This window comes from Colletes latitarsis, chromosome 10 (genome assembly GCF_051014445.1).
Source record: "Colletes latitarsis isolate SP2378_abdomen chromosome 10, iyColLati1, whole genome shotgun sequence".
Taxonomy (NCBI): Eukaryota; Metazoa; Arthropoda; class Insecta; order Hymenoptera; family Colletidae; genus Colletes; species Colletes latitarsis.
The window spans coordinates 26,979,783-27,005,292 of NC_135143.1; the positions used below are offsets into that span (position 1 = coordinate 26,979,783).

Consider the following 25,510-nt stretch of genomic DNA (forward strand, 5'->3'; position numbering starts at 1 on the left):
TCAAAAGTTCTAATTGATAAACTACGTGATTCATACCCACCTACCGTAGACTGAAAAAGTTCAGGTAGGTTATGACGTTGGTTGTAAAGTGTTAACTAAGTTGATTTTACGTTACGCACGCGTGTTTTGTTAACCAACGCAACGTGCTCATGATAAAGAATTATCGATGTTTATTTCAAAGAAAAAGTACACGTTCGTTACTGGTTGACGGCGAACGCGATTACAACATTTTGTGCAACATAGCGACAAGCAATACTTAAAAAGAGTTATAAGACGAAATGGGGTAAATTTCACGAGTACGTAAAACCGTCACATGTTAAGTATTCTCGATACATCGTTACATAAGATGCGAAAGAAATTTGTATTTAGTCGTCGCGATTAAAATTACTCGATAGGTTTATTTTGAATTGGTATTAAAGTAGGGTTAACTTTATTTTTTCTTACTTAACCAACCTCATGGCCTACCAAAAAAATTCGTAAACCGAAGCTTCTTAATACGATAATATACGAATAAAAAGAAAGATGCACGCAGAAGATACTTCCGTGCGACAATTGACGCCTTATCGTCGATCACTTTGTGTACCTAACGCGCTATATATCGCGTTTTAAATTATAATACACCTAAGATTGAATTTTAAATGACGTGAAAAAAATTCACGGAGGCTGTAAAGAAAAGTTTACGTAAAAACGCAACGGTCCTTATAACAAAATCTTAAAAGTATACGTAAATAAATCTCGTTACTGTGATGCACTATCGAAGAGTCGACTTTATTAATTTATTACAATTATATAGAAGTTTTGTTTTTGTAAAATATTTAAAACCAATAAAACGTCCATGAAACCGACATTAACGGTATCACGAAGTTCCGCACGAACCTCTGTAAATTGCGACAATCTCATAAATATATGAAAGTGCTGAAGCCTTTGAAGGATTTCTGAAGTTGATTTTTCATTTCCTGCACGATTCCAAAGCAGTGTCGCGAAGTTGGCCGCGTATCGAAAACGATTCGAAGGAAAAAAAAGATACCATATCCGGGATTTAAAATGGCACAACGATGCGAGATGCGAGTTATTTAACTGAAAGTAAACAAAGAGTAGCAAATTCATAAAAAAAAAAAGAAAAGAGAGAGAATAAATATTCGTCGGAGGAGTTGCGTGGTTGAAAAACTAAAGAGGACTCCCGGTTTTCTGTCGAACGATGTGCGATTATGTTTCGCAGTGAAAAACTCAGCGAGTATGAACTTGCGAGTCGAGTTTCCGGTTAGCGTAGTGACGTGAAGTTTCCAACGTGTCGCTGTTGTGCGTTGTGTGCTCGCCGCCATCGCGACCGCCGTGAAGTGCGCATCGTTAGTACCGAGTTGTGTGTACATATAAATGGCGGCTGACGAAAAATGGTACTTTACGAAAGAACAGCTTACAAACACGCCGAGCAGAAGATGCGGTATCGACGCGGATAAGGAACTGAGCTACCGGCAGCAGGCAGCGAATTTCATTCAGGATATGGGACAGCGGCTCGTGGTGTATCCTTTTTAACAAGTGCATGTTCGCGTTGCGTGTTTCTCAACCTCCCTTTCCCCCTGTCCCCATAATCGTTTCTCGCTGATTTTATGCAGTAACCCTTTTTTAAATCATTCCTAACGTACGTACACATTTATGTGATTGTGTTCTTCTTACATAATGGTTCTACGATTGTTCGGATCTAAGGGTAAATGCGAAATACGTAACGTGTTGTAAACACGAGTGACGTGCGAAAGAGGAGGTCACGCGTCATGATTACGATTCTCCATATTGGACTTCCTTGCGTTACACCTTTTAGTGCATGATGAATTTTGGAATTTTTGTGCTATTCGGTACGCGCGCGTTGTTTGTAAAATGTCGTGGGTGAGTGAGAATATCGAGCAGAGTTTTGTTACCTAAAAGGAGGACAGGGAATAGGGTCATGGAAAGGCAGCATTGTTTGCCAAGCCAAGATTGACAGTAGTACCAACCAAAGACACGGTTTCTGCTGATATTCCTTATGCAAGTATATAATTTCTTGTATTTTCAGTTTATCTTTGTTCGCACGTCTTATGATTCCATGAAGAATAGATCTAGGTTGCCAATGAATATGTTATCATAAGTTTCTATAGAAAACGTTCGATGATTAACAAGCTAACAAGAATCTCTTTGTTGTTGATGTTCTCCTTCGCTCTATATAAAATTTAATGTCAATTCTTTCCTGTACAAATAATATGTAAAATCTTAAACCGTCGTGTTAAGAATAGGTTAACTTGTATCGAGACAAACAATGTTTAGGAACGCACTAACTTGATATTATTAACATTTTTTTTGACAAACTTTGAAAGCATAACCTCTTTCTATAATGTATTTAACACGTATTGTTTTATTAGTCGAGTATAACATTTATACTAATTGACTGCAACAATTTCATAAGATTTTTATTTTAGAAATGTTTCAGAAATATTTTCAAGATACAGAATACAGAAACCGATTGTACGTTCTTTAACATTTTTATGTTTCAGATCATGTTTGAATGTGTAAATATCTTAATTACTGTACCAGTTGAGAGAACTTGGACATATTCTTCAAATTATTTTGAATAGAAAATTGATAAGTGTATCTTGAGATTATGGCTTTCATCGAAATTTTATTTAGAAAATTATAGGTTCGCTTCTTATTGCGTGTAATGATATATATAAATCTTGTATCAAATTTCTGTACACTACACAAAGTGCGTTATCAGTAGTTGCTACATTGCGCGATTATTTCTCTTGTATTGTTCTATTTTCTTTCTATTGTAAGTTATTCTGAGGTTTTAATTTATATTCTCTTTTTTATTAAGCTAACAAATAATTTAAAAGACGAAATTGTTGATAGTATAACAAAGAAAAACATAAACTGAGAAGATCTTAAGATAAATAAGGAATAAATAAAAGGCAAGAGTATGCGCCAACATTATGCGATTTAATTCATCAAATTTTTTATATTCATGTAATTTACAGTTTAAATAAAACTTTTTAAAATATAATCTACTGTTCCCTCTATTTTCTAATCTTACCATTTAATGTAATACTTCAAAAATAATTGTTACACAATAGTTTTGTGTCTAAATTAAATTCACTGCTTCAATGTCTTCTTTTTAAATTAGTATTGTAATAACTTAAAGTATATATTTCAATATGTGGAACATATTTGCTTTAAAAATTAATTACATGCTTTTACTTATTTTGTGTTATATTCGATTCATGAAGTATTACAAGAGTAACTATTAAGAATAAGTAACAAACTTATGAAAGCATTAGTTATATACATTCTATTTGATACTTAAGTAGAAAGGATTCTGTGTTGCAAGTTATTTTCAACAATCTGTATCTTATGTTCAATAAATAATTTATTTATTTAAAACTATTATGTTACAACAACTTTACTCATGGCGCAATACAGTGCAATTGATGAAAGAAATACGTTTGTTTTAAATAAATCTTAATAAGTAGTGATAATGACGATGTACATGTAATGAAATAGCACAAAAATTCTTTGAAATTTGAATTAATGATGTAGTTGCTTATCTGTAAAAAGGATATTGTCATGTTACTAGGTAATACATTATTTGTTTGACATTTTCCTTAATTAGTCAATTACAGATCACAGTTATGTATCAACACAGCAATAGTGTACATGCACAGGTTCTACGTATTCCATTCGCTGTCACACTTCCACAGGAATGCAATTGCCGCGGCAGCACTATTTTTAGCAGCAAAAGTCGAAGAACAACCGCGCAAGTTAGAACATGTTATCAAAATGGCACACATGTGTCTCCACAGAGATCAGCCCCCACCTGACATCAGGTCTGAGGTAAGATCAAAACCATCAGAAAAGAGAAACGTTTTTCTACTTATTGATAACTATAGTTATTACTGAAATATCTGTTGATTTGTAGCAATATCTTGAGCAAGCTCAGGATCTGGTTTTCAATGAAAATGTCCTACTACAAACATTGGGGTTTGATGTCGCCATTGATCATCCCCACACACATGTTGTTAGATGTTGTCAACTGGTTAAAGGTATGTATATTGAAATATGTATTGTTTTTAACAATACTTCCGTTGCGATATATCAGACTTTGTATAAAATATATTCCAATTATGTTTAACAGTTTAAGAAACATAAGTAGTACCAAAAGTTTAGGTAATACAGTAGTGCTCAAATATATGCAGAAAGTTAGGATTGGAGTTTTCCATCTATCCGGGATGGAGAAACGAAATTTGATTCAACCACGCAAAAATCGTCCGCTGAAAAATGTAAAATACACTTGTTTAACAAGTTAAAAAACTGCACCGCATTCTCATCGCCATTTTTTTCTTGGTCACTGTTCACTTCTAACATCTGTGAAATCTTTTGTTCAATTCTTCCGTAATTGGCTCATTTCTATCTCCTTCCATGTATTCAATAATTTCTCCTTCTAAAATTGCGTTCAGTAGATTATTGGAAAAATTGAAATATAATCCGTAACATTTACCGAAGTATAGTCAGGGCAAAATGTGCCGGTTAATCGGACATTCTCGATAACCGGGGGCTAAATAATCGGAACTTTACTGTACTAGAAAAGTTTCTCGAAATATTACAAAGCCATTTTTGATATTTCGTTTCAACAGGTTCGTGTACAATTTAGCACGCGGGAAATAATTTAGTACGGACAGATATGATGCTACACAGCAGCGGCTGATGGCTGTCGGTCGTCGACCGATGCAAAACGTAAACAAAAGATAACAATTTATCTTTATCGAACTCAGAATAATGTCGTATAGCAACTCCTTCGATTTATCTCAGTAGCTACTGTTACTTTATGAAGGAAAAAATATATTTCATTTAAGAAAATTAGATTGACCTTCAGATCTCTTCCACCACTCCACCCACAAAAAAATAATTAGTACTACATGATGTAGCCCAAACAACTTTTATACGAACATTTTTTTAATAACTATAACTTCTTCCGAGATAACCTGCTGTACTCACTTAAACAAGACACCCTGTATGTGTTTCTCTTGTGAGATTAGAATAATATTCAATTTTCCACGTCGTTGATCAGATAGGACGGACTTTACATTATATAATAGACGAATCGACTTAATCTTATCTTAATCATATTACATTCCAAATACTGATGATCTAATTATCAGATGTTTGGATCGAATCGTAACAGTAAAAAAAGATAAATTTAATACTAGTAAAAAAATTCAGGAATGAAATACGCTATCGAGTTCATTCGACACAGGATCGCAAGGGATAATTATGTTAATGAGACTTAAAATAAGTTCTAAAATTATGAATTGTTGGCGTTCATTGATTTTTCGAGTAAACGTTCATCAAATTTTACACGAAAAATAATTTCTGTTACGAACGTTGAATAGAGCGAACATGCAAGAATTTTATGTTTTTACGATCATAATTTCCTTTATTTGAATAAATGAAAAGAAATTTTTTCACAAGGGCCTGTAATAAGTTAATCAGAAACACTTCATCAACCCCATTAATAATACTTTTATGAAAATACAGTAAGAAGTACGAAAGTTTTTGGTTTGCATTAGTTTGCATTTGTTTGCCACTCAATACGCATACAGCAACCGCATTGAAATTCGGCTAATCGTGTTTTGTGTATATAAGGTAAAAAATTTAATTATTATTATCTGAACAATCAATTCTGGCAATGTTTTGTTTTATTTATTTATCGAGAACATATGTTTTAGTTTTTATTTGATGTTATTCAATATCTTTATATGTAAGAAAAGAAATATTGCAATTTACAGTATCTCTATTTTCATTTACTCAACTGATGAAATACTGTCAAGATTAAAGGCTATACTATACTATAAACATTGTACATACATTATGTAATTATGGCATGAATATTTATCGAAAACTTTGAATCTTTACACAGGCTACAACGTGGGTGATTGTAATTCCAAAATGCGTGAAATGGTTGTACCAGTGTCACTGAAAATATTAAATAAAAAATCTAGACAATCGTTGTATTATGTTTGCATATACAGTCGGGCATTACTGTATTACTTAAAAATATCAAATTCTATTAAAGTCTTGGCATTCTTTTTACAGCGAGCAAGGACTTAGCCCAGACTTCATACTTCATGGCATCTAACAGGTGGCTACACATTATTTCCTAGTATCTCTTACTCTTAGCAGTCTTCTGGTCAAATAGATGCCAGCTGGAGCATATTTCCAAGCTAAGACTGTCAGGCAATAGCCACTGGCGCAACATTCTGACCTATTTTCATATCAGAAAGCAAAGTAAACATGGAATAGAATTGCGAAAAAAAAAATCATTTTATGTGGTTTTTGCATGGAAAAGAGTAAATTTAGCGAATGGCTTCCATAAGTTAGAAAAATTTTGAAAATTATCATATCTCAAAAGCATGAGTATAACGAGATATAAAATTTAATTCGGTACATAAAAGTTTACTTTGATTTCACACATTTTCTCAGTTCTAATGCGAATGTTTAAATGTTAACAGTAACTTTTGGGGAGGAATGTTGCGTTGCAGTCGCGGTAATGTCTGATTCTAAAGAGAACGTATGCCAAAGCGAAACGAAGTTTATTTCATAAACTAAGTTCACGATGAGGATTGCTTAATCGAAGGTAAATGAAATATTCTTAAGGACTGATCGTTTTCTCTTACATTACGGTATATTGTCCAGTTTTTATTTTTACATTTACAAACACTTATTGTTAAAATGTAGATGCACAAAACGAATTAAGAGTGAATGAAATGAATGTGAAAACAGCGAAACAACGAGTGAATGTACAAAAATATTTAATAATAAAAAAAGAGAATAAATGGACATATCATTCAAATTTATTTCCATTACTAGTCCAGTATGATATATGGTCGCAGTTAAATGGAAATTAATTCAAATATTGTTTAATAATCTGAAACATGAATTGATCAGAAATGCCGATATGCGTTAGACGATCGTTCGTTGATTATTGAATAATATTTGAACGGATCATAATTATGACTGAACAAATAGTGTAGATCAAGCCTTAATCTATCTCTGTTGTTGTAAAAACGTTTGGGATTCTTACACTCAAAGAAAAATATATCAATATATAAGTAAAACGATTTTTTTACTTAAAACAATACGTTCTCTCAAGTACATCGAATTTCAGTGTTTAGTAATAATTCCAGTAATTTTAGTTTTCTGTTCTACAGTTTATGTGTAGTATAACATTATAGTAGTATTATTCGCTTTATCATGGGATTATGTTGGGGCAAACTTCGGTAAATTTGTTACGATACAACAGAGTGTTGTAGGGCTTACATTCACGATTATTATGTACAAGAATATCGCCTATAAATTCATTTACGTAAAATAAAAATTATACAGTAAAAAATTTTGTGTAGCTCATCGCGAAAAATGTATTACATTAACATGTGCTGTCTTTTGTTTTTTTAACATATATGAAAATTTGTCATTGTTTTGGAAACGTACTCTTTGGAATTAAATTTTATTTACAAACGAAAGTTATAATTGGAAATAATGTAATTAATTATCTTAAACGAATCGTAAGAAATTCGTCCTAGTTTTATCCCGATATTACCCATGTTTAATGGAACTTGTACTTTCTTTTTTATAGTACAGTTCTTTTTACACTCTGGGTTATATATTTTGTTAACAATCAACGGTTAAAAATGTTATTATACTCATGTCAATTTATAGAGTAATTTTTTCTTTTTAGTTTACATTTGACAACGATGTGTCTGCAGTACAAGCCAACGGTAGTTGCCTGTTTCTGCATACATCTTGCGTGCAAATGGTCCAATTGGGAGGTATATATCATCAATAACTGTTTTTATAAAATTCTGCACGAAAGAAAAAGACGATCTCGTTTAACTCCATAACGCACGATTTTTGTTCATTTTACCAGACGGAAATTATTAATCTTTTTTTTCTGCGCTATACTACAGTATAAAGTAAAGAAATTTCGAGCTTTCGATGCGTCAAGGGGTTAAATAAATTTCTAGTTAAGGCAAACAATTTAGTAATACTAATATTATTACTGTTTGTATACAGATACCGCAGAGTACAGAAGGGAAGCATTGGTTCTGGTATGTCGATAGGACCGTAACTTCTGAACTTTTACAAGAGCTTACAGCAGAATTCCTTCATATATTTGATAAATGCCCATCGAGATTAAAGAGAAAAATCATGAGCATATCCGCCAATCAAAGTCCCAGCATCAATCATCCTAGTTTACCGAATTCACCTTTTGTGAGTATCGTTGTCTATGCGTTAAATTTTGAATAACATAAAGTACTTCGTGTTCTTTTTAGTCATTACGTATGAAATCGTGAATCGAATTTTTAGACAATTGTATTATATTAACACGTGTTAATCGAAGTGTTTATAGAATTTATGGGAAGATTTTGTTCTATTTTTCTGTAGGATGCCGAACCTCGTAAAGTACAGTCTCCTGCGACAACGGCCGACGGTGGACCTACGTTTCATACGAGTCGACCCCATCATACGGAGAAACAAGAAGAAAAGAAACAAATTCCTCCCGCGCCCACAAGGCCACCGGTCGATTATCGAGAGTATCGCGAAAAGAAAGAACGCGAACGTTTAGAAAGGGAAAAGGCAGCTGCTCCAACGGCAGTCGTGCAATCTCATGTATCAGACATCAATAAGCATCATTCGCATCATCATAAACCTGTATCTAGTACAAACGTGCTGAACAAACATCCGTTACCGCCTGGACAGAAGACGCTTCATCATAATCATCACCACAGGCCAGAAGTGAAAGTTGGACAACCGGTACCGCAGAGGCACTCGAGTAGTACTCAAGCTAGGGAACCAAATCGCGATCCTAACAGGCAGAGGTTACAAAGGGAATATAATTCAAGTACTGGCACGAGTAGCAGCAGTACGATTCATTCGCACAGTCACGTGGCGCCAAAGGAATCTAATTCGGACAATTTGTTGACGGATTCCGTTACACACAGATCGGACGTCGGAGCGCTACAAGAGCCAATGCCCCATGGAAACATGCAAGAGAAACTTAGTAATAATAATCATAGCGTGCATAGATTAAGTGGTGTAGAGAATAAGCATCAGGGTCACGATAAGAGAATGTACGATCCGAGGCATAAGCCTGTAGAGCATAGAAAGGATAGCGAGCAGAAACCGTACAAGTATCCGGACCCTTCGAGAGTGGATCGACAGAGGAAGTCCGATACGTTGGAACAGAGGTGCGAAGAGGTGAGGAAGCTCATAGAGAAACCGTTACCTCTACCGAAACCCGCGCTCGATGTACCCTATGTTTCGAATATGCAGAAACCGCCTCATCACACTAAATATCCTCAGCCAGAGAAATTGCAAGCTGGCACCGGTGTGGTTTCGGTTGACGCGAAACTAACGACCGGCCAGAGTTCGTTCTCGCAGGAGAAATCACCGAACTCCTCCGGTTCGATTTCGTTGCTCGTTCAAAAGGCCGTCGCCTCTAAGACGATGTCGAGTCAGCACACCGCTCACGGCGTGTCGCAAATATTGAAAGACACGATCAAGAACGGTAGTTCTCAGGCGTCGAGTTTAGCGTCGTTAAATAATCTCGACGATCCGAAGACCGAGAAGCGACCGCGGCATGACGACACGGAGAAAAATTCATCCGACGTCCAAGCAAGCGTGTTGCAAACGCCTCCCGGCAAGCACAAATCGTTGTTCAGTCCAGAGAAAGTGCCGACGCCTCGGGAATCCCACTCGCAGAGGCCTAAGTCTAAGCAAAAGACGCCGCCCTCGGCAGCAAAAGTTCCTAAACAAGAACGCGTACCGGATACGTCGATAGGTTTTAATTTAGTATCGCCGTTCGCGAGCCCGCCAGGCCTGCAGCCGCAGGACCAGGTGTCGGTTAAACGATCGTCCAACGACGTTTCTACAACGTCTCACAAGAGACATCGCACGGGTAGCGCCAGCGAAACCGCGCAGCCAGTCAAAGTAAAAATCGAGGACACGTCCAGCTTCGAGGCCGTTAAAATGCTCGGTAGGGTACCAGAACTGATACAACCGATTAGAGATAATCCGTCGTCGAATGGCAGAGCCACTCAAATTGCGAACGACATGAAACCACCGGAACTCATCAAACCGTTCGATTCGGAACCAACGATGGCACGCTTCGTCACAACGCAGCAACAAGTTTTGTCGAATCAGCAGAATCTGACGAACGGTTTAGATACGAATTTAGTGAAACAAGATCCTCAGGAATTCCAAATTAAGAAAGAATCTTACAAGACGGACGCGCCAAAAAGGGTGGAACACCAACAGTTAAAAGGGGAATACTTGTCGCCGATGAAGTCCGCTCAAAGTATAAGTGCTTTGCTTCAGGAACCGTTGGCAACGATGCCGTCTTTGCTCCAAGGTGTGCAGTCGTTTAATCAAATAGCAACGCAGCAGACGAATCAGGAGCAATTTCAACATCATCTCCAACAACAACAACAACAACAGCATCAATCCATATCTCATTCAATATTGCTTTCAGACCACCAGATTCCTATCCAAAATCAATGCCTCTCCTTACCAACGGTTAGCGAGCCTGCGATAGCTTCGACCGTCGACATAAGCGTGCTCTCCGTTCCTGTACAAATTAGCGCAGAGTCCATACTTTCCGTGCCAACGTCGACGACGATAACGGTTCCCGCGCCCACGGAGGAGAAGCGTTCGGAGCATCATAAGAGCGAGAAGAAAAAGAAAAAGGAGAAGCACAAGCACAAAGATAAAGATAAGATCAAGGAAAAACACAAGAGCAAACACAAAGACAAAGACAAGGAGAAGCATCGTGAGAAGGACAAGGAGAAAGGGGACGAGATCGTGTCCACGGTACCGATCAAGATCACGATACCCAAAGACAAATTAAATCTGAGCACAGAATCAACAACGGGCAGCGGCGCGGCGCCGGCCGACAAGAACAAGTCTCCCCAGAACACCAGCATCAAGATCATTATACCGAAAGAACGGTTGAAGGGCACGGACAGCGTGACGAATTCGCCCGGCCAGCCCGTGGTCCAGGGCTCGTTGAAGATCAAGATCCGCACAGACGCGATCTCGCGGAGTTCCGGGGCTTCGTCGACGACGAACAGCTCGAGCGCCATCTACCCGGAATTCCAAAACGAGAGCCGCAAGCGCGAGCGTATCGACATGAAGGAGAGCCCAACGACCAGTGTACCACCCACGAAGAAGCAATCGCAGATGTCGCAGGGCTACGGACAACACCGACCGGGCGAACGGCAGAATGGCAGGCACTATAGTTCAAGCAGCAATAACAAGGTACGTGGAGGCGGTAGAGGCGGCCGCCAGTATATCGGGCGTGGTCCACCACCAGCAGGATCGGCGGGCCATTACGGTGCTCCCAGCCAGCGCGACGGCTACTATCAGCAAGACACCTACAATAGTAACAATGCTCGTAATACCCATCATCCTCATCCAAACTCCGGGCGCGGCGACTCGGCGTACTCGAGGACCTGTCACGTTGGTCAGTCCCAACCAGACTCGTACTTCTTCGCCAATTACCCACCGCCGTCGATGTACAATCCCGCCGGATACATCTACGATCCTGTCATGTACTATTCCCAATACCAGCAGCAGTACTCGATGTATCCGGCGGGTAACGTCATCATGACGCCTGACGGCGCCATCGATACGTCTGTGCCGCCGCCATCCTTACCGCCGAACATGCGACAGAGTCAAACAATGATGCCAGTCGCGTCAGCTCGGCACGAATCCAAAACACCGCCGCCGTTGCCGAGCGGACCACCTCCTAGTTCCTCGCCACCCCCGCCGCCGCCACCGGAATAACATTCGTACGGAAATCCTGTCTTGTAGTGGACTTTCAGAGGTTGTTTCCAACGTAGCACCTAGCGATCACAGCGATCCCCGCTCACACGCGCCTGTAATCGGTTACAGAAGTTCGAACAAAGCCACGGAGAAAGTATTCTGATAACACGGGTCAATATCGAATATATATATTCTTTATCTAAGCAATCGATTTTAGTAGTTTCTTTAAAATGAAAGTTACAATATTGGTTCTAGTATTTTTAAAACCAGGTACTTTATACCGGTATCGTTCCAGCAAAGTCGAAATATCAATACTTTTATGATACCAGAATTGCGCAGAATTACAATTGAATTCCTCCATTATCGCCAGAATCTTTTTTACCAACTTTTATACTCTATATCCGGCAGCCTTTTATATGATCTATAATTTTAATAGACTATCGCTGGAAACTAAACGCAAACGACATTAATAATGTAGTATTTTCAGCTCTTATTTTTATAAATTTGTAATTTTATAATATGATGGGTTAACAAAGTCATACAAATCCACATAATTTTATTAGTTTTGTACAACAAATTTAGAAAAAGGTATATTTTATTTTAACGTACGCGTACTTTAATCTACTACGCTTGAATTAAATAAATCATGCTTTAGATTTTTCAAACCAGAGCCAAATAATTCTATTTTCTGTTATTTCTTATCTCAGTATATATAAATAAATAGGAAGATAGCTTAATCGTAAAGAATATGAACTATTGTTTACAATTTGTTGACCTGTGTACCACCTTTTCAAAAAAGTTGTACATTTTTTTCAAAGTTTTCTAAGTTTATGCCCCTATTTGTAAATTTATTCGTAAATTAGAAATCATTAAATGATTTTCTAAACCAATATTTTGGCGAATAAAGTTGCAGGCAAAAGCTTAATTCACAAGCGAATCTAAAATCTTTATTAATTATTCTTCACGAGAATATTACCAACGGTCTGACGAGTGTTTTTCGACGAAAATGAGTCCAAACACGACCTTGTTTGAATTATTTTTAATTATACAAACTTCGAAGGGTTTCAGAGACGATTCGAATACCGTAGAGGTTCTCAAACATTATTTGTTTTCGGTGCATTTGCTGTCTCAGGAATATATCACAGCACCTCTATGCCAGAAGAAATACCTAACAGTTCCGTTTATTAAATAGTTAGTCTAAACAACTTAATAAGTTAAGTTTAATTATTAAATAGTTAAGTTTAACAGTTTATTAATATTCAATAAGTATTTATTGTTAGAGAACAGGAGATCATAGTATTTAACAAAAGTTTTCAATATTTATGGGTGTTTCCTTTGAATATTTGAAATATCTTGCAGCACCCAGTTTGAGAACCATCGGAATAACATGTAGTTACAAGTAGTTCGAATAAGGTTGTATTTGGAGTAATTTTCGTCGATACAATGTCGTCGATCCTTTAATATTATTCTTATGAAGAAACAATTACGAAAATTTTAATTCAGACGGTCACATTTAAATTTCGCGTGCTGAAAGTAGAAAAAAACAGTGTTGTGGACGACTCCGTTTCATCTAAGCGGGGAAAAGTCAGTTGCACGTAAGCGGGGATTTCTGTACAGCCACTTCTCGGTCCATTGTTTCTCCTTTGTCGTCTGTCTCTTTTCTTTCGCATTTGTTAATAACTACCAGTATGTTCGCATCGTCGTGCAATACCGTCTTTTTTCTTTTCTTCTTTTTTTGGACGCTTGAAAAATAACAGACTTTGCCCAGGTATTCGTTAATATCGATAGATACTAAACCATCCTCTCAATGTTTTGCTCGGAGATTCTCTTTTGTACGAGAATATCTAAATGGAGGGAAAAGAAGTAGAAATACGGTTTGTAACTTTTTTTTACGGTCCATAGAGAAGGAGGAAGGGCAACAGTAACACGGAAAACGGAAAAAGCGAAGTGGCTGAGACCATACTTTTCACCTCACCTCTATCCCCTCATCTTTTCCTTTCCAGTTTGTGAATGGTAGAAGTAGCAGCATGACGTACGATCTCTATCCCTAGTGTTTACAAATTACCATTTCGATCTTTCTACCTTTGTACCTGTAGCGCATCTCCTTAGAGTAGTTAATGAGTGTGAGCCTTTGTTTCAAGAATCAAACCGCGAGATCCTCGGCGATCTTGGTAAAAGAAAAATATATATAAAAAGAAGCAACCGCGCTACGAAGTACAATTCGTAGGAAGATAACGGAATACAGATCGCTTTGATTAACCTGCAAAGGCTAAAGAAGTTCTTCTTTAACGAATTAAGAATTATTATAGTTTGAAATACTTTCAGGGTAGATCCTTAAATTTAAAAGAATCCTTTCGCGGGCAACGTTTCTCTTTCCTTCCGTTTGGAGTCGCGTCGCGACGGTTGTCGCGAACGAACTACATATTTCTGAAACGCGCGCGAACTCGTAACCTAAAATGACGCCGTTGCTGAAAGAAGGGAGGAAATGTCGAGATACACGTGCGTACCACTGCCAGTTAAATAGACAGAATGGTAACTATGTTTCTGCGCTTACGGTCGAACTTGGACAAATTTTAATTAACGAGTGCTCAACGGAGAACAAAAGTGAATCGGTTCGAGTTTCTTTCTCTTCTTCGCATATTTCACGGTAACGGCAAACCGAGATGCTAACCTGCGAAGAGCCACTTCGACGACGGAACGAAGCTCGTTCGCGTAACAAATTCCTTTGCTGGCAAAGGGTTTCGGAATAATGGGTGGCGTGCGAAGCGTTATGTTTATGAAATCAAGAATTTCAAACGGGTTTAACGACTGAAAATAAACAAAAGAAAAAAAAGAAGAAAAACTTACAAAGTTACTTAAACGAAAAAAAACAATGTATGGTATGCAGCGTAGTAGAGCCGTTCGAGATCTCGAATTTTCGATTCGAGACGAGACTCGAATATAAACCGGGATCACGCGTTTCCGTTTTAGGTTTTCGGTAGCACTCGGGTACAGTCGGGATATGCCGATAAAAACCTAAATCCAGATTTAAGTTAAGATGCTTAGATAGAAATATCGAGTAACAAATAAAAGATAAATAACTGTTTATCCATTACTCGTTAAATAAGTATCAATCCTCTGCACTTCAAGAATTTTCTTTAATGTGTTTCTATTTCTGAAAATTGGAAATGTCTTGTTTCTCTTAATTTAGTTTACGTTACCATCAGTAGAGTTTGTACCAAATTATGACGCATGTTACGTATGTCACCGCAGCAGCGCCAGTGCAGTGCAAAAGAGTAGTGTTAATTATGGCATTAAAGATTTAATGCCGAACAGATAACAATTTAAATTTTATAGCCTCGCCAAGCGATACGATAAAACTTACCATTTAAATTCTAGTGATTTTTGGCGGAGTACATCATAGAAAAGATGTTGTAACAAAATACGTTATTGTGAACGTTGAAAGTTGATATAAACATTGTTTGAACGCTAATTGCGATCACGCTTTACACGCATTCTTTCGAAGAATCCGACAGATCCCGATCATATCCGAGCATTGCCGAAAATCTGAGAAGCTTACTTATTCCGAGCGACTCGAATCAGTCCGGGATCTCGATTTCCGTCGAACTCTCGTCTCGTGTTAGTTCTCGGACCGGCTCTATAGTAAAATGGTGACAATGCTCAAAGCATATAAGCGTAATACAAATGTGAATCCGAAAGTGTTTACGTGTTTGTAAAGATATATATATATATATGTAATTTTGTTAAATTTAACACGTTATATCACTTTATCAATATTTTATACACGAATTAAATATATTAGCAAAATTCGTTCCAGTTAACCCTTTGCTGTTCGATGTTGTTTCTCGCGGGAAATGTTATGTTTTAATTGTGCTTCTAACACGAATTTAACGCGACGTTGCATCTTTTAAAGAGAGATAGAATTCTAATAAAAGTTCCGGGAATATTCTCATCGCGGGACTACGAAGTGAACACAAAGGGTTACTTTCACGATATTTCTTTCTGTGTAAAACGTAAAGTTGCACTGTGTCGACAGTTGAAAATATCGGACGCGATTGTCCGATCCTTCGTTTCGTCGGCATAGAATTCGTTTGTACACCCTGGAAAGCGCGATGAAAGCTGTACAGGAAGAAAATATTGAAGGGCAGTTGACATTGGAACGACCGCGAGATCATTGTATACAAACTTTAATACGACTGAAGCAGTTTCGACGTTAGCATATACATATGTAGTGGCCATTAATTTTGTCTTTAGATATCTTTTTTACCGTTCGTGTATCGTCTTCGAATTACCACGAGTCACATTGGAGTCTGATCAGTTGTGTGACCTCTTGTTTGAAAACATACGGATTTCTTTCGTTCCTTCGACCTTCTGTAACTCCGCCGACCGTTTTCGTCGAACGCGTGTATTTTTTTTTCACGTCGTTCGTTCAACTTTCCCGCGCCATTGCGTTCCCGTAACGTTATAAAGTAGTCGGAACGGATCGCGCGCGTAAATAAACCTTTATTACCCGCGTCAGAGACGAGTTACCGACGATCGATTTAGCGAAAGGAACGAGGGAAGTATTCGTAACAGAGTACAATAATGAACGGTTGAGTTTCTTACTATTTTGATAGCACGATTCTAAGAAACGACCAAACTTTAGCATTAAGCACGCAGAATTGACGAAAAATTCTTCGTTCGGAGCCCAAGCAACACCAGTAGAGCGAGAGACAGTCCATCTACGAGCAATTAGTTAAGAGTTATCTGCCTAAGATTTTATTTTTTACATTCTCTTGTACAATGCTTCGAGCTTGATCACCGAGCGTCTCTTGAGTGTATGCAGTTTGTTTTTATATTTATTTGGAGTATCGCAGGGCGTATATATTTTTCTTTTTTTTTTTTTTATTCTAATTTATATATATACATATATGTGTGTATATATATATATGTGTATATATATTCACGTATTTGACAATATATACGACAAAGTAAGAATAATCGTTGATATAGAAAGGATATTATCTCAGGAACGTATCGAAAGAGAGCGAGAGATAGTGTGATTAATATATTAAAAATATTATAATCTATTAAGAATGCGTTTATATTTACATACACACATACACACACACACACACGTATTGTGATTGCCATTGCGACGGACAAAAATTTATCACGCCGTTAGCGTTAATAACGCGTCGATGTAATTGTTGTTATTGTTATAATTATTGTCACAATTAGCGGTAGTATCTCGAACCCAGACCATTACATTGTATTGTGTGATTGCTATGATCGTTGCCTATTTTCCAGCTTCCCGGTGCAAAATTTTATATCGTTTCTTTATTTTTTTTTTCTTTCTTTCTTTTTTTCGTTCCCCTTTTATATAAAACTTTTAGTTGCAAGCTCGATGATCGTTTTTACTCGCGAACGACGAGGAACACGGAGATCGTGTATAGAAATTTGCACGGGGGAAGCGATTATTTTTCGAAGGCACGTATTATACTTTTAACGAACCGTGGGCCTTTCTCACAGCGAATGTTTATTGTAACAAACGGCGCGCTGGCCAACGGAAACGTTTAGACGATTCCGGAAGAACGGACGACCGTGAATTACCGATGTATTTCTGTTAACGGGGTTTCTTTTCTTTGTACTCGAACGGGACGAAGTGTGTACCTTGCGCCTCGATTTTGCAGCGATCAGCGTTTCGTTTTAGCAATTACTCGACGCGCCGTTCTCCCCGAATCAGTTTAAAGCGAGAAACCCGGGGGACCTTTGTCCCTCTTTGGCCTTAGTCGATACGTCGTTGCAAATAGCAACAGGATTCCCCCCTCTCCCCTGCGTGATGCGTAAAAGATAGACGAGAAGAGGCTTCTGTCGAGAGATGAACGGAATCGGCCTAGTTGAATTGTGCAATTGTGGCAGTCGTACGAAGACAAAATAATTGCTAAGGTAAATTATGTAGGTTTTGTACTCTCCGATCGTGAGAAAATTGAAAGATATATATATATATATATATATGATACGTATATATGCATATATATATATACATATATGTACACTTATATGTATATATATATATGTGTGTATATGCATTAATAATATCGATAATAATACCCACGCATGCGACCTTGGCGGATTGACACGAGTGATAAATTTACGAACGTTGAGCTACGGAAGAGGAACACGAGAAAAAGAAAAAAAAAAAGAGAAAAAAAAGAGATGTGTAACATTGCGAACACTGCAACGATAACTGTACACAATGTATATCAACCACTTGTCGCGTACGTTACCTGTTTTTCACGACACGATGAACATCTGCGTTTTACAGACGTGCCTGAAAATCGACGAAATCTCGATGCGACGTTTTGTATACCAAAGGTTCGGGTGACGTCCACGGGCCGCCGTTACCGCCATTTTTTTTTTTTTGTTTTTTTTTTATTCCCGACAATTTTCATTTCGCGACGAAACACGCAACAAGGAATCTTTCGTCGGCCATTACGCAGTTCGAACTCTTCGCGAATCGACTTACCCTGGAAACGCAGGTGCTTACGTGGAAGTTAGACTGTTGGTAGCCCACATTTATATATATATTATATATATATACATATATACGCAGGAATCGTACGCGTCACGTGTTCGACCAAGAAAAAAAAAAAAAAAATAAGCATCGCAAATAAACGTTCTGTGGAAACGAAAAGTACCTTAGTGATTATTTTGTCTCTTTCTTAACACACCATATATGTGTATATATACATAAATAGATTATATATATATATATGTATATATACGTATATCTACATTTAGAATATAATACCGCACACCACATCGCCGCATCTTTTTGTGTACTAACATTATATCACAGCTATCAGTATGTAATACGACTATCATGTGTAAAAGTCTATCCATTTTATATATATATATATATATATTTATATATACATCATACATGAAGGATAAGTTCTCCGTTATCGGGGGACGCCAATCAAGACACATGTTATTTGATTTTTATTCGCTTGGTGGAGGGTATTACGATCGTTTGCCATTGTTATCGTTGAACATCGACGGCTATTGTTGTTATCGTTGTTGTTTGTCGTGAATGGATGTGTCGTGTAATTCTGCATGGGCATGCGCGCGGTAGCAAAGCTTTTGTGTTGTGTGCATGCGTACTGTTTTTCAGGCACGCTTCAACTTGCGTTTCATTTTGTTTTTCTTCGACAAAGTAACTTTTTTTTTTTTTGTTACGTTCTGACGATGAGACTGAGGGGGGCAGGGGGGGGAATAGAAAATTGGGCGTAAATTAATGACGACATTTCTTGGGGACTCGAGAATTATTTGATACTCCAGAGAGAGATATACCAGAGATCCATATTTTTTCACTCAACGATCATTTAGATGTAAGCTTATTTGGGCAAATGGAAATAGTTCTCAAACACGATGGTTCGAGCAAACAATTTATTCGTAACGTTATCGGTCTCATGATTTAAACCTTATCGGTGTAATTATAAATAATTGGTCCAACAATAAACGTTGCATTAAACCGTGACCGAAATCATTATGATTTAATTGTTTAGTCCATTCAGGTTCAAAGATTATTTTCATTTTTTCACTTAAGTTTCTCTTTTAAACAATACACGTTTATTTGTTATTGCTTTGTTACATAATGAAATTACTTTGCACAATTTCTATGGAGAAATTTAATTTATTATTTAACTCAACATTTAGATATTATGTGCAGGTCCGCTATAAAAGACGAACATTATTTTGAATGGCTAGAAAATATTATAAATAAACAGAAAAAATATCAGTAAAGTAATTATGCAAAATAGAGAAGAGTAAGTACTAATTTAATAATATTAAAAAGATGTGGGATGTGGCATTTGTTGATACAGAAAGTTATGAGAATATAGTACATTTTAGAATGAATATATAATGTGATTATTAATTTTTATAAATCGTGATTCGAATAGCGGTATTCATTTCCATTTTTTAAATTTATTTTATTACAATATTGATTTGGATAGCAAATATTCAACGTGAATTATAGAAATCATAAAATAAACTTACATATTATACTAGTTCTTATTGAGTTAGTGTTTTTTCATTTCTTCTTTCTATACAATTACACTATCGGTAATTTTTCTGTTTATTTATAATATTTTTCATCGATTTTAGAACCGTATTTCCTTTTGGCGCGGGTCTGGACTTAAGATCGAAACGTTAAGTTAAATAACAAATAATAAAACAAAAAAGTGGGACTTTTACGTACACATTTAATTTACATTAATTACTGAGATTCTAAGTCAAGCTATACTTCACGTGCTTCTATATTTCACACGCGTTGCGATATTCTTTCATAAAGATACATGAGAATACATATGAATATACTTTTAACAAAGTTTGGTATATAGATTCGCTAAAAAAAAATAAACTTTCTAATTATTCTCGCCAAGATTCATCCGTATTAAAACAATTTCGTACCTTCTGTGATTTTCTTAATTAATATCAAAAAAATAAATGATTAGACACTTATAGATGATAATTTAATCAATATATTAGTGACAGTAGGACATTAATGAGAAATGATTAGGAAAAAAATTTCGTTTATGATTAAAAAGGAATGTAAATCTATGTTGTCTTAAATTATAGTTTAGAACCTACTGAAAAGAACCAAAACGTTTTTAATAAATATGAAGATTGGTGAAAATAATTGTTACAGAATATATTTTCGATCGTGAAGTTTTAAATTGGATATAAACGTAAGCAACGAAGTTTCAATTTTTTTCAAGTCGAAGATATACATGTTCTATACATTTAATTAATTGCCATTCCTTTAATATTAATTTTTCAAAAAGAAAGTTTTATAATTCATATGGTGGGGTAATTCAACATCGGTTAATTACGTTTTCATAAGAGATTATGCAATGTCAATAAGATAATGATCGATACAAATAGAGTTAGAAAACTAATTATTTAAATGATTTGACTCTAGTTTTGGGTTTTCTTCGGTAAACAATATTTTAATCTAAAAAACAGAGTAAGAAGAATTGTTGTAAACAAGTTACTTCGAGATATGAAATTTCGGTGCAAGTTCAAAGTACCATTATTTATAACATATTACATTTTTTCTTTTTTTTCTAACATTTTCGTTTATGACCATTATACGAGAACTTATGCTTTTATTAAACAAATATATAATAACGTTTGATCTATAAATTCTTTGACAATAATTTTTGTACATCTTTTTAGATAAATAATTTTACGACTTCTTTATTTCTCTAACAGTGTATAATTTGTTCTATAAGTAACTTATTCTTGCACTGCTTCCTCTAATAATATATTTTACTTTCACACATTATTTACCGAAGAAGGATCCAAAACTAAGATCGGTATTCACACGAATACTTTATGTTATCCAACGATTCGCTAATTCAAAACCAAGTTTAAGGTTCGAACGCCGTTTATTACGAATTAATAATCTTTCTTAAAGTCTACCTTAGAAGCGTTTCGGAATGAAGTACCACAGTTCTGTTTGTATTTTCAGGAAAAGCACACGTCTAGCCACCACAAAAGTTCCAGCAAGATGTCGCAGTCCCAGCAGTCCCATACGACGTAGTATTTGGACACTGGTAGAAGAGGATGTCGGTAAACAAAAAAAAAAGAAAAAAAAACAAAAAAAAACGAAAAAATATCTGCAGGAAGCCCTCCGAAGTGACCTGATCGATAATCCACCTGAAAGGAGGGATTCATCTTAACTTCGCTTCTTCGTCCTTATTGAAAACCGCGTCGAGACATCAAAGAATGCAGCTTTCATCGTTATCCTCGTTTCTCGTGCTCGTCTCGGACGATTAAGAAGAAAACGGATCTTCCCCAATTATCTTTCGAGCCTCCCCTCCATCGACGTCTTCGAGGGAAAGTTGTTCTCTTATTCCCGGCCATTGCTGCACCGAAGATCAACGAAGAAAGCGCATGCTTGACGCCTTACGTTAGCCAAAGTTTAACGTAAATCAATCAGCAATATAATGCTTTTGACTGCGAACTGAATGGAAGGGAAAAAAATAATATTCTTACTCAGGTCAAATTAGGTACACAGATAAGTTAAGAGGAAAGCAAACTTCACTTCGTCCTTTGTCATTGTAACGCGCGACTGATCTTCACTTTGTTTCTTACATTCACGTCGTTCGTTGTTACCTGGAACATATAGGGGATGAATTTTGTCCTCCCTTTTTTGTGGGGGGGAAAAAAGCGGTTCAAACTTATGAATGATCACGTCTAGTATCGTTGTGGCCCTCGGGATCTTCGAATGTTCTGCGTTGTTCGTCGAAACATCGGTTTAGAGCACGGTAAAGGAAACGATACTCTTCGAGTCAAAAAAAAAAAAAACCTATATTTACATTTTCTTTTTGATGAATCGCGAATCGAACTGTGGGTTTTGTGCCTCGAGGGCTGCCTTTTTGTATTTCTTATTTCGTTAAACTGCCACGTTTCTTTGCATCGATGAACGCGAGACAATGCATCGCCGACTTCATGACTATTAAAATTGATCGTCGATCGATTCGTTAGGTAGGGACACCCTTTAAATATAGAATAGTAAAGTAATATGCGTGCGTTTGTGTGTAGACAAGTTTGTCTCGATCGTTTAATAGATCGCAATCACGGGTGTCTTGTACGATTCTTTTTTGCTGACAAAGTACAAGGACACGATCATTTTCGTCACCGTGTTTAGTGGTTCGTTTCCCATTTCTTACGCTCGTTGTGCATTTAATAACGTGTTATTTTGATACTCAGTTTTTTTTAATCGGACAGATCATGCCAAAAATTTATCATGTAGTTTACGATTCATTGATTTTTAATTTACGTATAACGATATACACAGTTTCATGATTATTAATTATATCGATAGTAGTTTAGCGACTCGCATCATTGACTCCTCGTTAAATATTAGTTCCCCAACAGTTTCGAGTGTCGCGAGTCCCTAACAAGCGAATCGTTTGCGCGAACCAATTATCATGCACACACAAGACAGTAAAAAAACATGGTCCATGTCCAATGATATTTATTCGTGCCGTTTTGTTATGTACATAGCCGAGAAACTGCATAATATAGTAAGTAATTCGAATTATACTATCGCCATTTAGTATAAAGGACTATAGGTAAAATAATTAATATTATTGTCAGACTGTAAATAAAATTATTTTGTATGCCAAAATAAACCAAATGAATGACTCGATACACACAACTGTCACACACACACACACACACACACAGCATCGCGTTATGCCCATACACACGATACACACGAATCACATGTTACAAACACCGCAAGTATACATACGAGTGGTACAAGTTACAGTACGCGCCATCGGACGAGATTACATCTACAATATCTTACGAAGCATGCGCATAGTTAGCGAACCACGGTTAATACTCGATTCTGTTCTTCGTAGGTATTATTTTTTAAGGGTGAAAAAAAATCGATAATAGAATCCCGTATTGCGAACGGCCGTGCGTACTGTATCGAGAATAGAAATGTCATTGCCCTGTTTTCACGCAAATATTTCGTACCCAGCATTTGTTGCGTTACAGTAGAACCTCGATAATTAACATTATGGCAAAATCGATACAACGATCGAGGTAACCAATTTATGAAGATGTACTTTGACGATGTAATCTTCGATAATTATGGTCGCTACAGTAGTCCACGGTTACATGAAACTGTGTTCGCACGTAAAATGTGTACAAGCGAAAAATGTAATTTTTTTTACTTTATGAATGGAACGTGATATTCTTTTCAAACACGTATAACTAAAAATAGTTTAAACAAAGTCATATTTGATCTCCGCCCAATTTATCGTTAATATTGTTACCGATACAAAAAGTTACATTTTTATTTCTTGATATCCCGTATGAAGGAAACGTAAATAGTGTGTATGATTTCGTACGACCGGGGGCTACTGCACTACCTTGTTTCTTGCCCCTTCAGCTTCGCTCGTCGCTAAACGATCATCCATTCCAATTGTCGATAGAATGCAACGAACGAGACTCACGTGTGATCGACGAGATTCCATTTATCGAGATTCTACTGTGCATCTCAGAGCGAGGAGCATGAACGTTTCAGCGTGTTCTCATTCTTATAATAATAATATTAATATTAATATCAATAACATTTAATAACGATAATTATAATAACACCAACAATGATAATGGTAACGATAAGGACGCAAAATGAAAATGAAAAAAAAAAAAAAGAAAAAACAACGGTGAACGTCTCCATCGTTTGTAAACTTTTTGAATGAATTCACACACCGTAGCCATTATTCTCTTCGTCGTTCTTCTTTCTGTGCATATCGGGGTTACGCCGAGCTCGGGAAACGTGCACGGAGAAATGTATTTATTGATTAATCGATAAGCCCGAATGATCGAATTCTTCGTAACTTAGAATTGTGGATCGTAATCGACTATGTCAAATTGCCTTTGACGCGTTCGTTCAACGAAAAGGTACGTTAGCAATAAATGTGCCCAGGCGACCCCGGCGCGATAAAATACCGCGCGCTCGTCGAACAATACTGCGGGAATATTTTTCATTCTTATTACGATAGATGGATGGAACGACGAGCCCCATTTTACCGCGCCGGACCATATGTATTTTCGTTATGTCCCCGTGGCCGAGAGCAATCGAAAGTTCCACTTAGAAAATATAGAGATTAGGCTCGTTAATAATTCATATTTATCGAACGAATTCGTGAACCACCAACTTTTTAGTATTCTCTCTTGGCTGTGCGGTACAAACGACGTTTATTGCTAATTGTTTTCAGTCAGCGGATAATGCGTATATCTATCTCACAACTGTTTGAAACATTAACCGGTTCAGCGACAACGGAGTACAAGGATTGTAAATGGAATTGGTCGCGACGGTATTTAGAATGGCAATGTTTTTATAATCGCCAAGATTTTTCGAAGTTTGAAATGGACACGCTTAAAAAGATCGTTAGAAAATGAAACTTAGTTGTATTTCTGAAAACAAAAAAAAAAGAAGAGAGATTTAAGTGGAGCATCCGTTTGGAAGAAATCGCTTTTCCGTTTCATTCTTCGGGGGAGAAAGCTCGATTATAGTTAGAAGAGAGTTTTTTTTTTTTTTTTTTTTAAGAAGCGAACAGGAGCTAACCGACAGAACCATGTCCGCGATGTAAATAAATTTATTCTTAAGGACTTAAACAGAAGCGACGATTCGTGGAGAGTGTATACTTATTATTATTATTTTTATTATTATTATTATTATTATTATATTATTATCGTTTGCAATTCGTGCATTTGTATTTCACAGACGCATTGCCATCGAGCTGCGTATCGTGGGTACACGATCGACCCGGAAGTCCTCAGTCGCGAAAAAGTGTTGCCCGAAAGAAAATTGAAAAAAACGAAAAGTGAATGTTACTTGCAAAAGGTGATTTTTTTTTTTTTTTTTAAAACAATTTCGTCGTTGCTTTGAATTGAACATATTTAAACGGGTTTACTCTCAACGCAAAGAAGGTGGTCGCATCCATTATTGTAATCGTAGGTGCAATCGTTACACCGTGAAAAAAGGAATTATCTTTCGGCGTACGTATTTAGATTTTTAAAGAGATATTAAAAAAAAAAGAAAAATATGACGCGCTATGCCTTTCTGTGTTTCTTCACGACTGACGATCTTCGG

General features: G+C 36.7%; 1 protein-coding gene across 4 annotated transcripts; it reads left to right on the forward strand.

Moving 5' to 3' along the window:
• Positions 1-12: 12 nt before the first annotated feature.
• LOC143346864 (uncharacterized) lies at positions 13-24,852 on the forward strand. 4 transcript variants are annotated; one of them, XM_076775433.1, is made up of 8 exons: positions 13-1,520; positions 3,645-3,855; positions 3,941-4,064; positions 6,115-6,160; positions 7,757-7,847; positions 8,092-8,289; positions 8,464-17,769; positions 21,362-24,852. In XM_076775433.1, the coding sequence occupies exons 1-7, from the start codon at positions 1,375-1,377 to the stop codon at positions 11,860-11,862; spliced, it is 4,215 nt and encodes a 1,404-aa protein (XP_076631548.1). In that variant the 5' UTR covers positions 13-1,374; the 3' UTR covers positions 11,863-17,769; positions 21,362-24,852. The 4 variants fall into 4 exon arrangements, with proteins under 4 accessions (XP_076631548.1, XP_076631549.1, XP_076631550.1 ...); XM_076775434.1 differs by having other exon boundaries at positions 8,464-15,491; XM_076775435.1 differs by having other exon boundaries at positions 8,464-11,334.
• Positions 24,853-25,510: the final 658 nt, after the last annotated feature.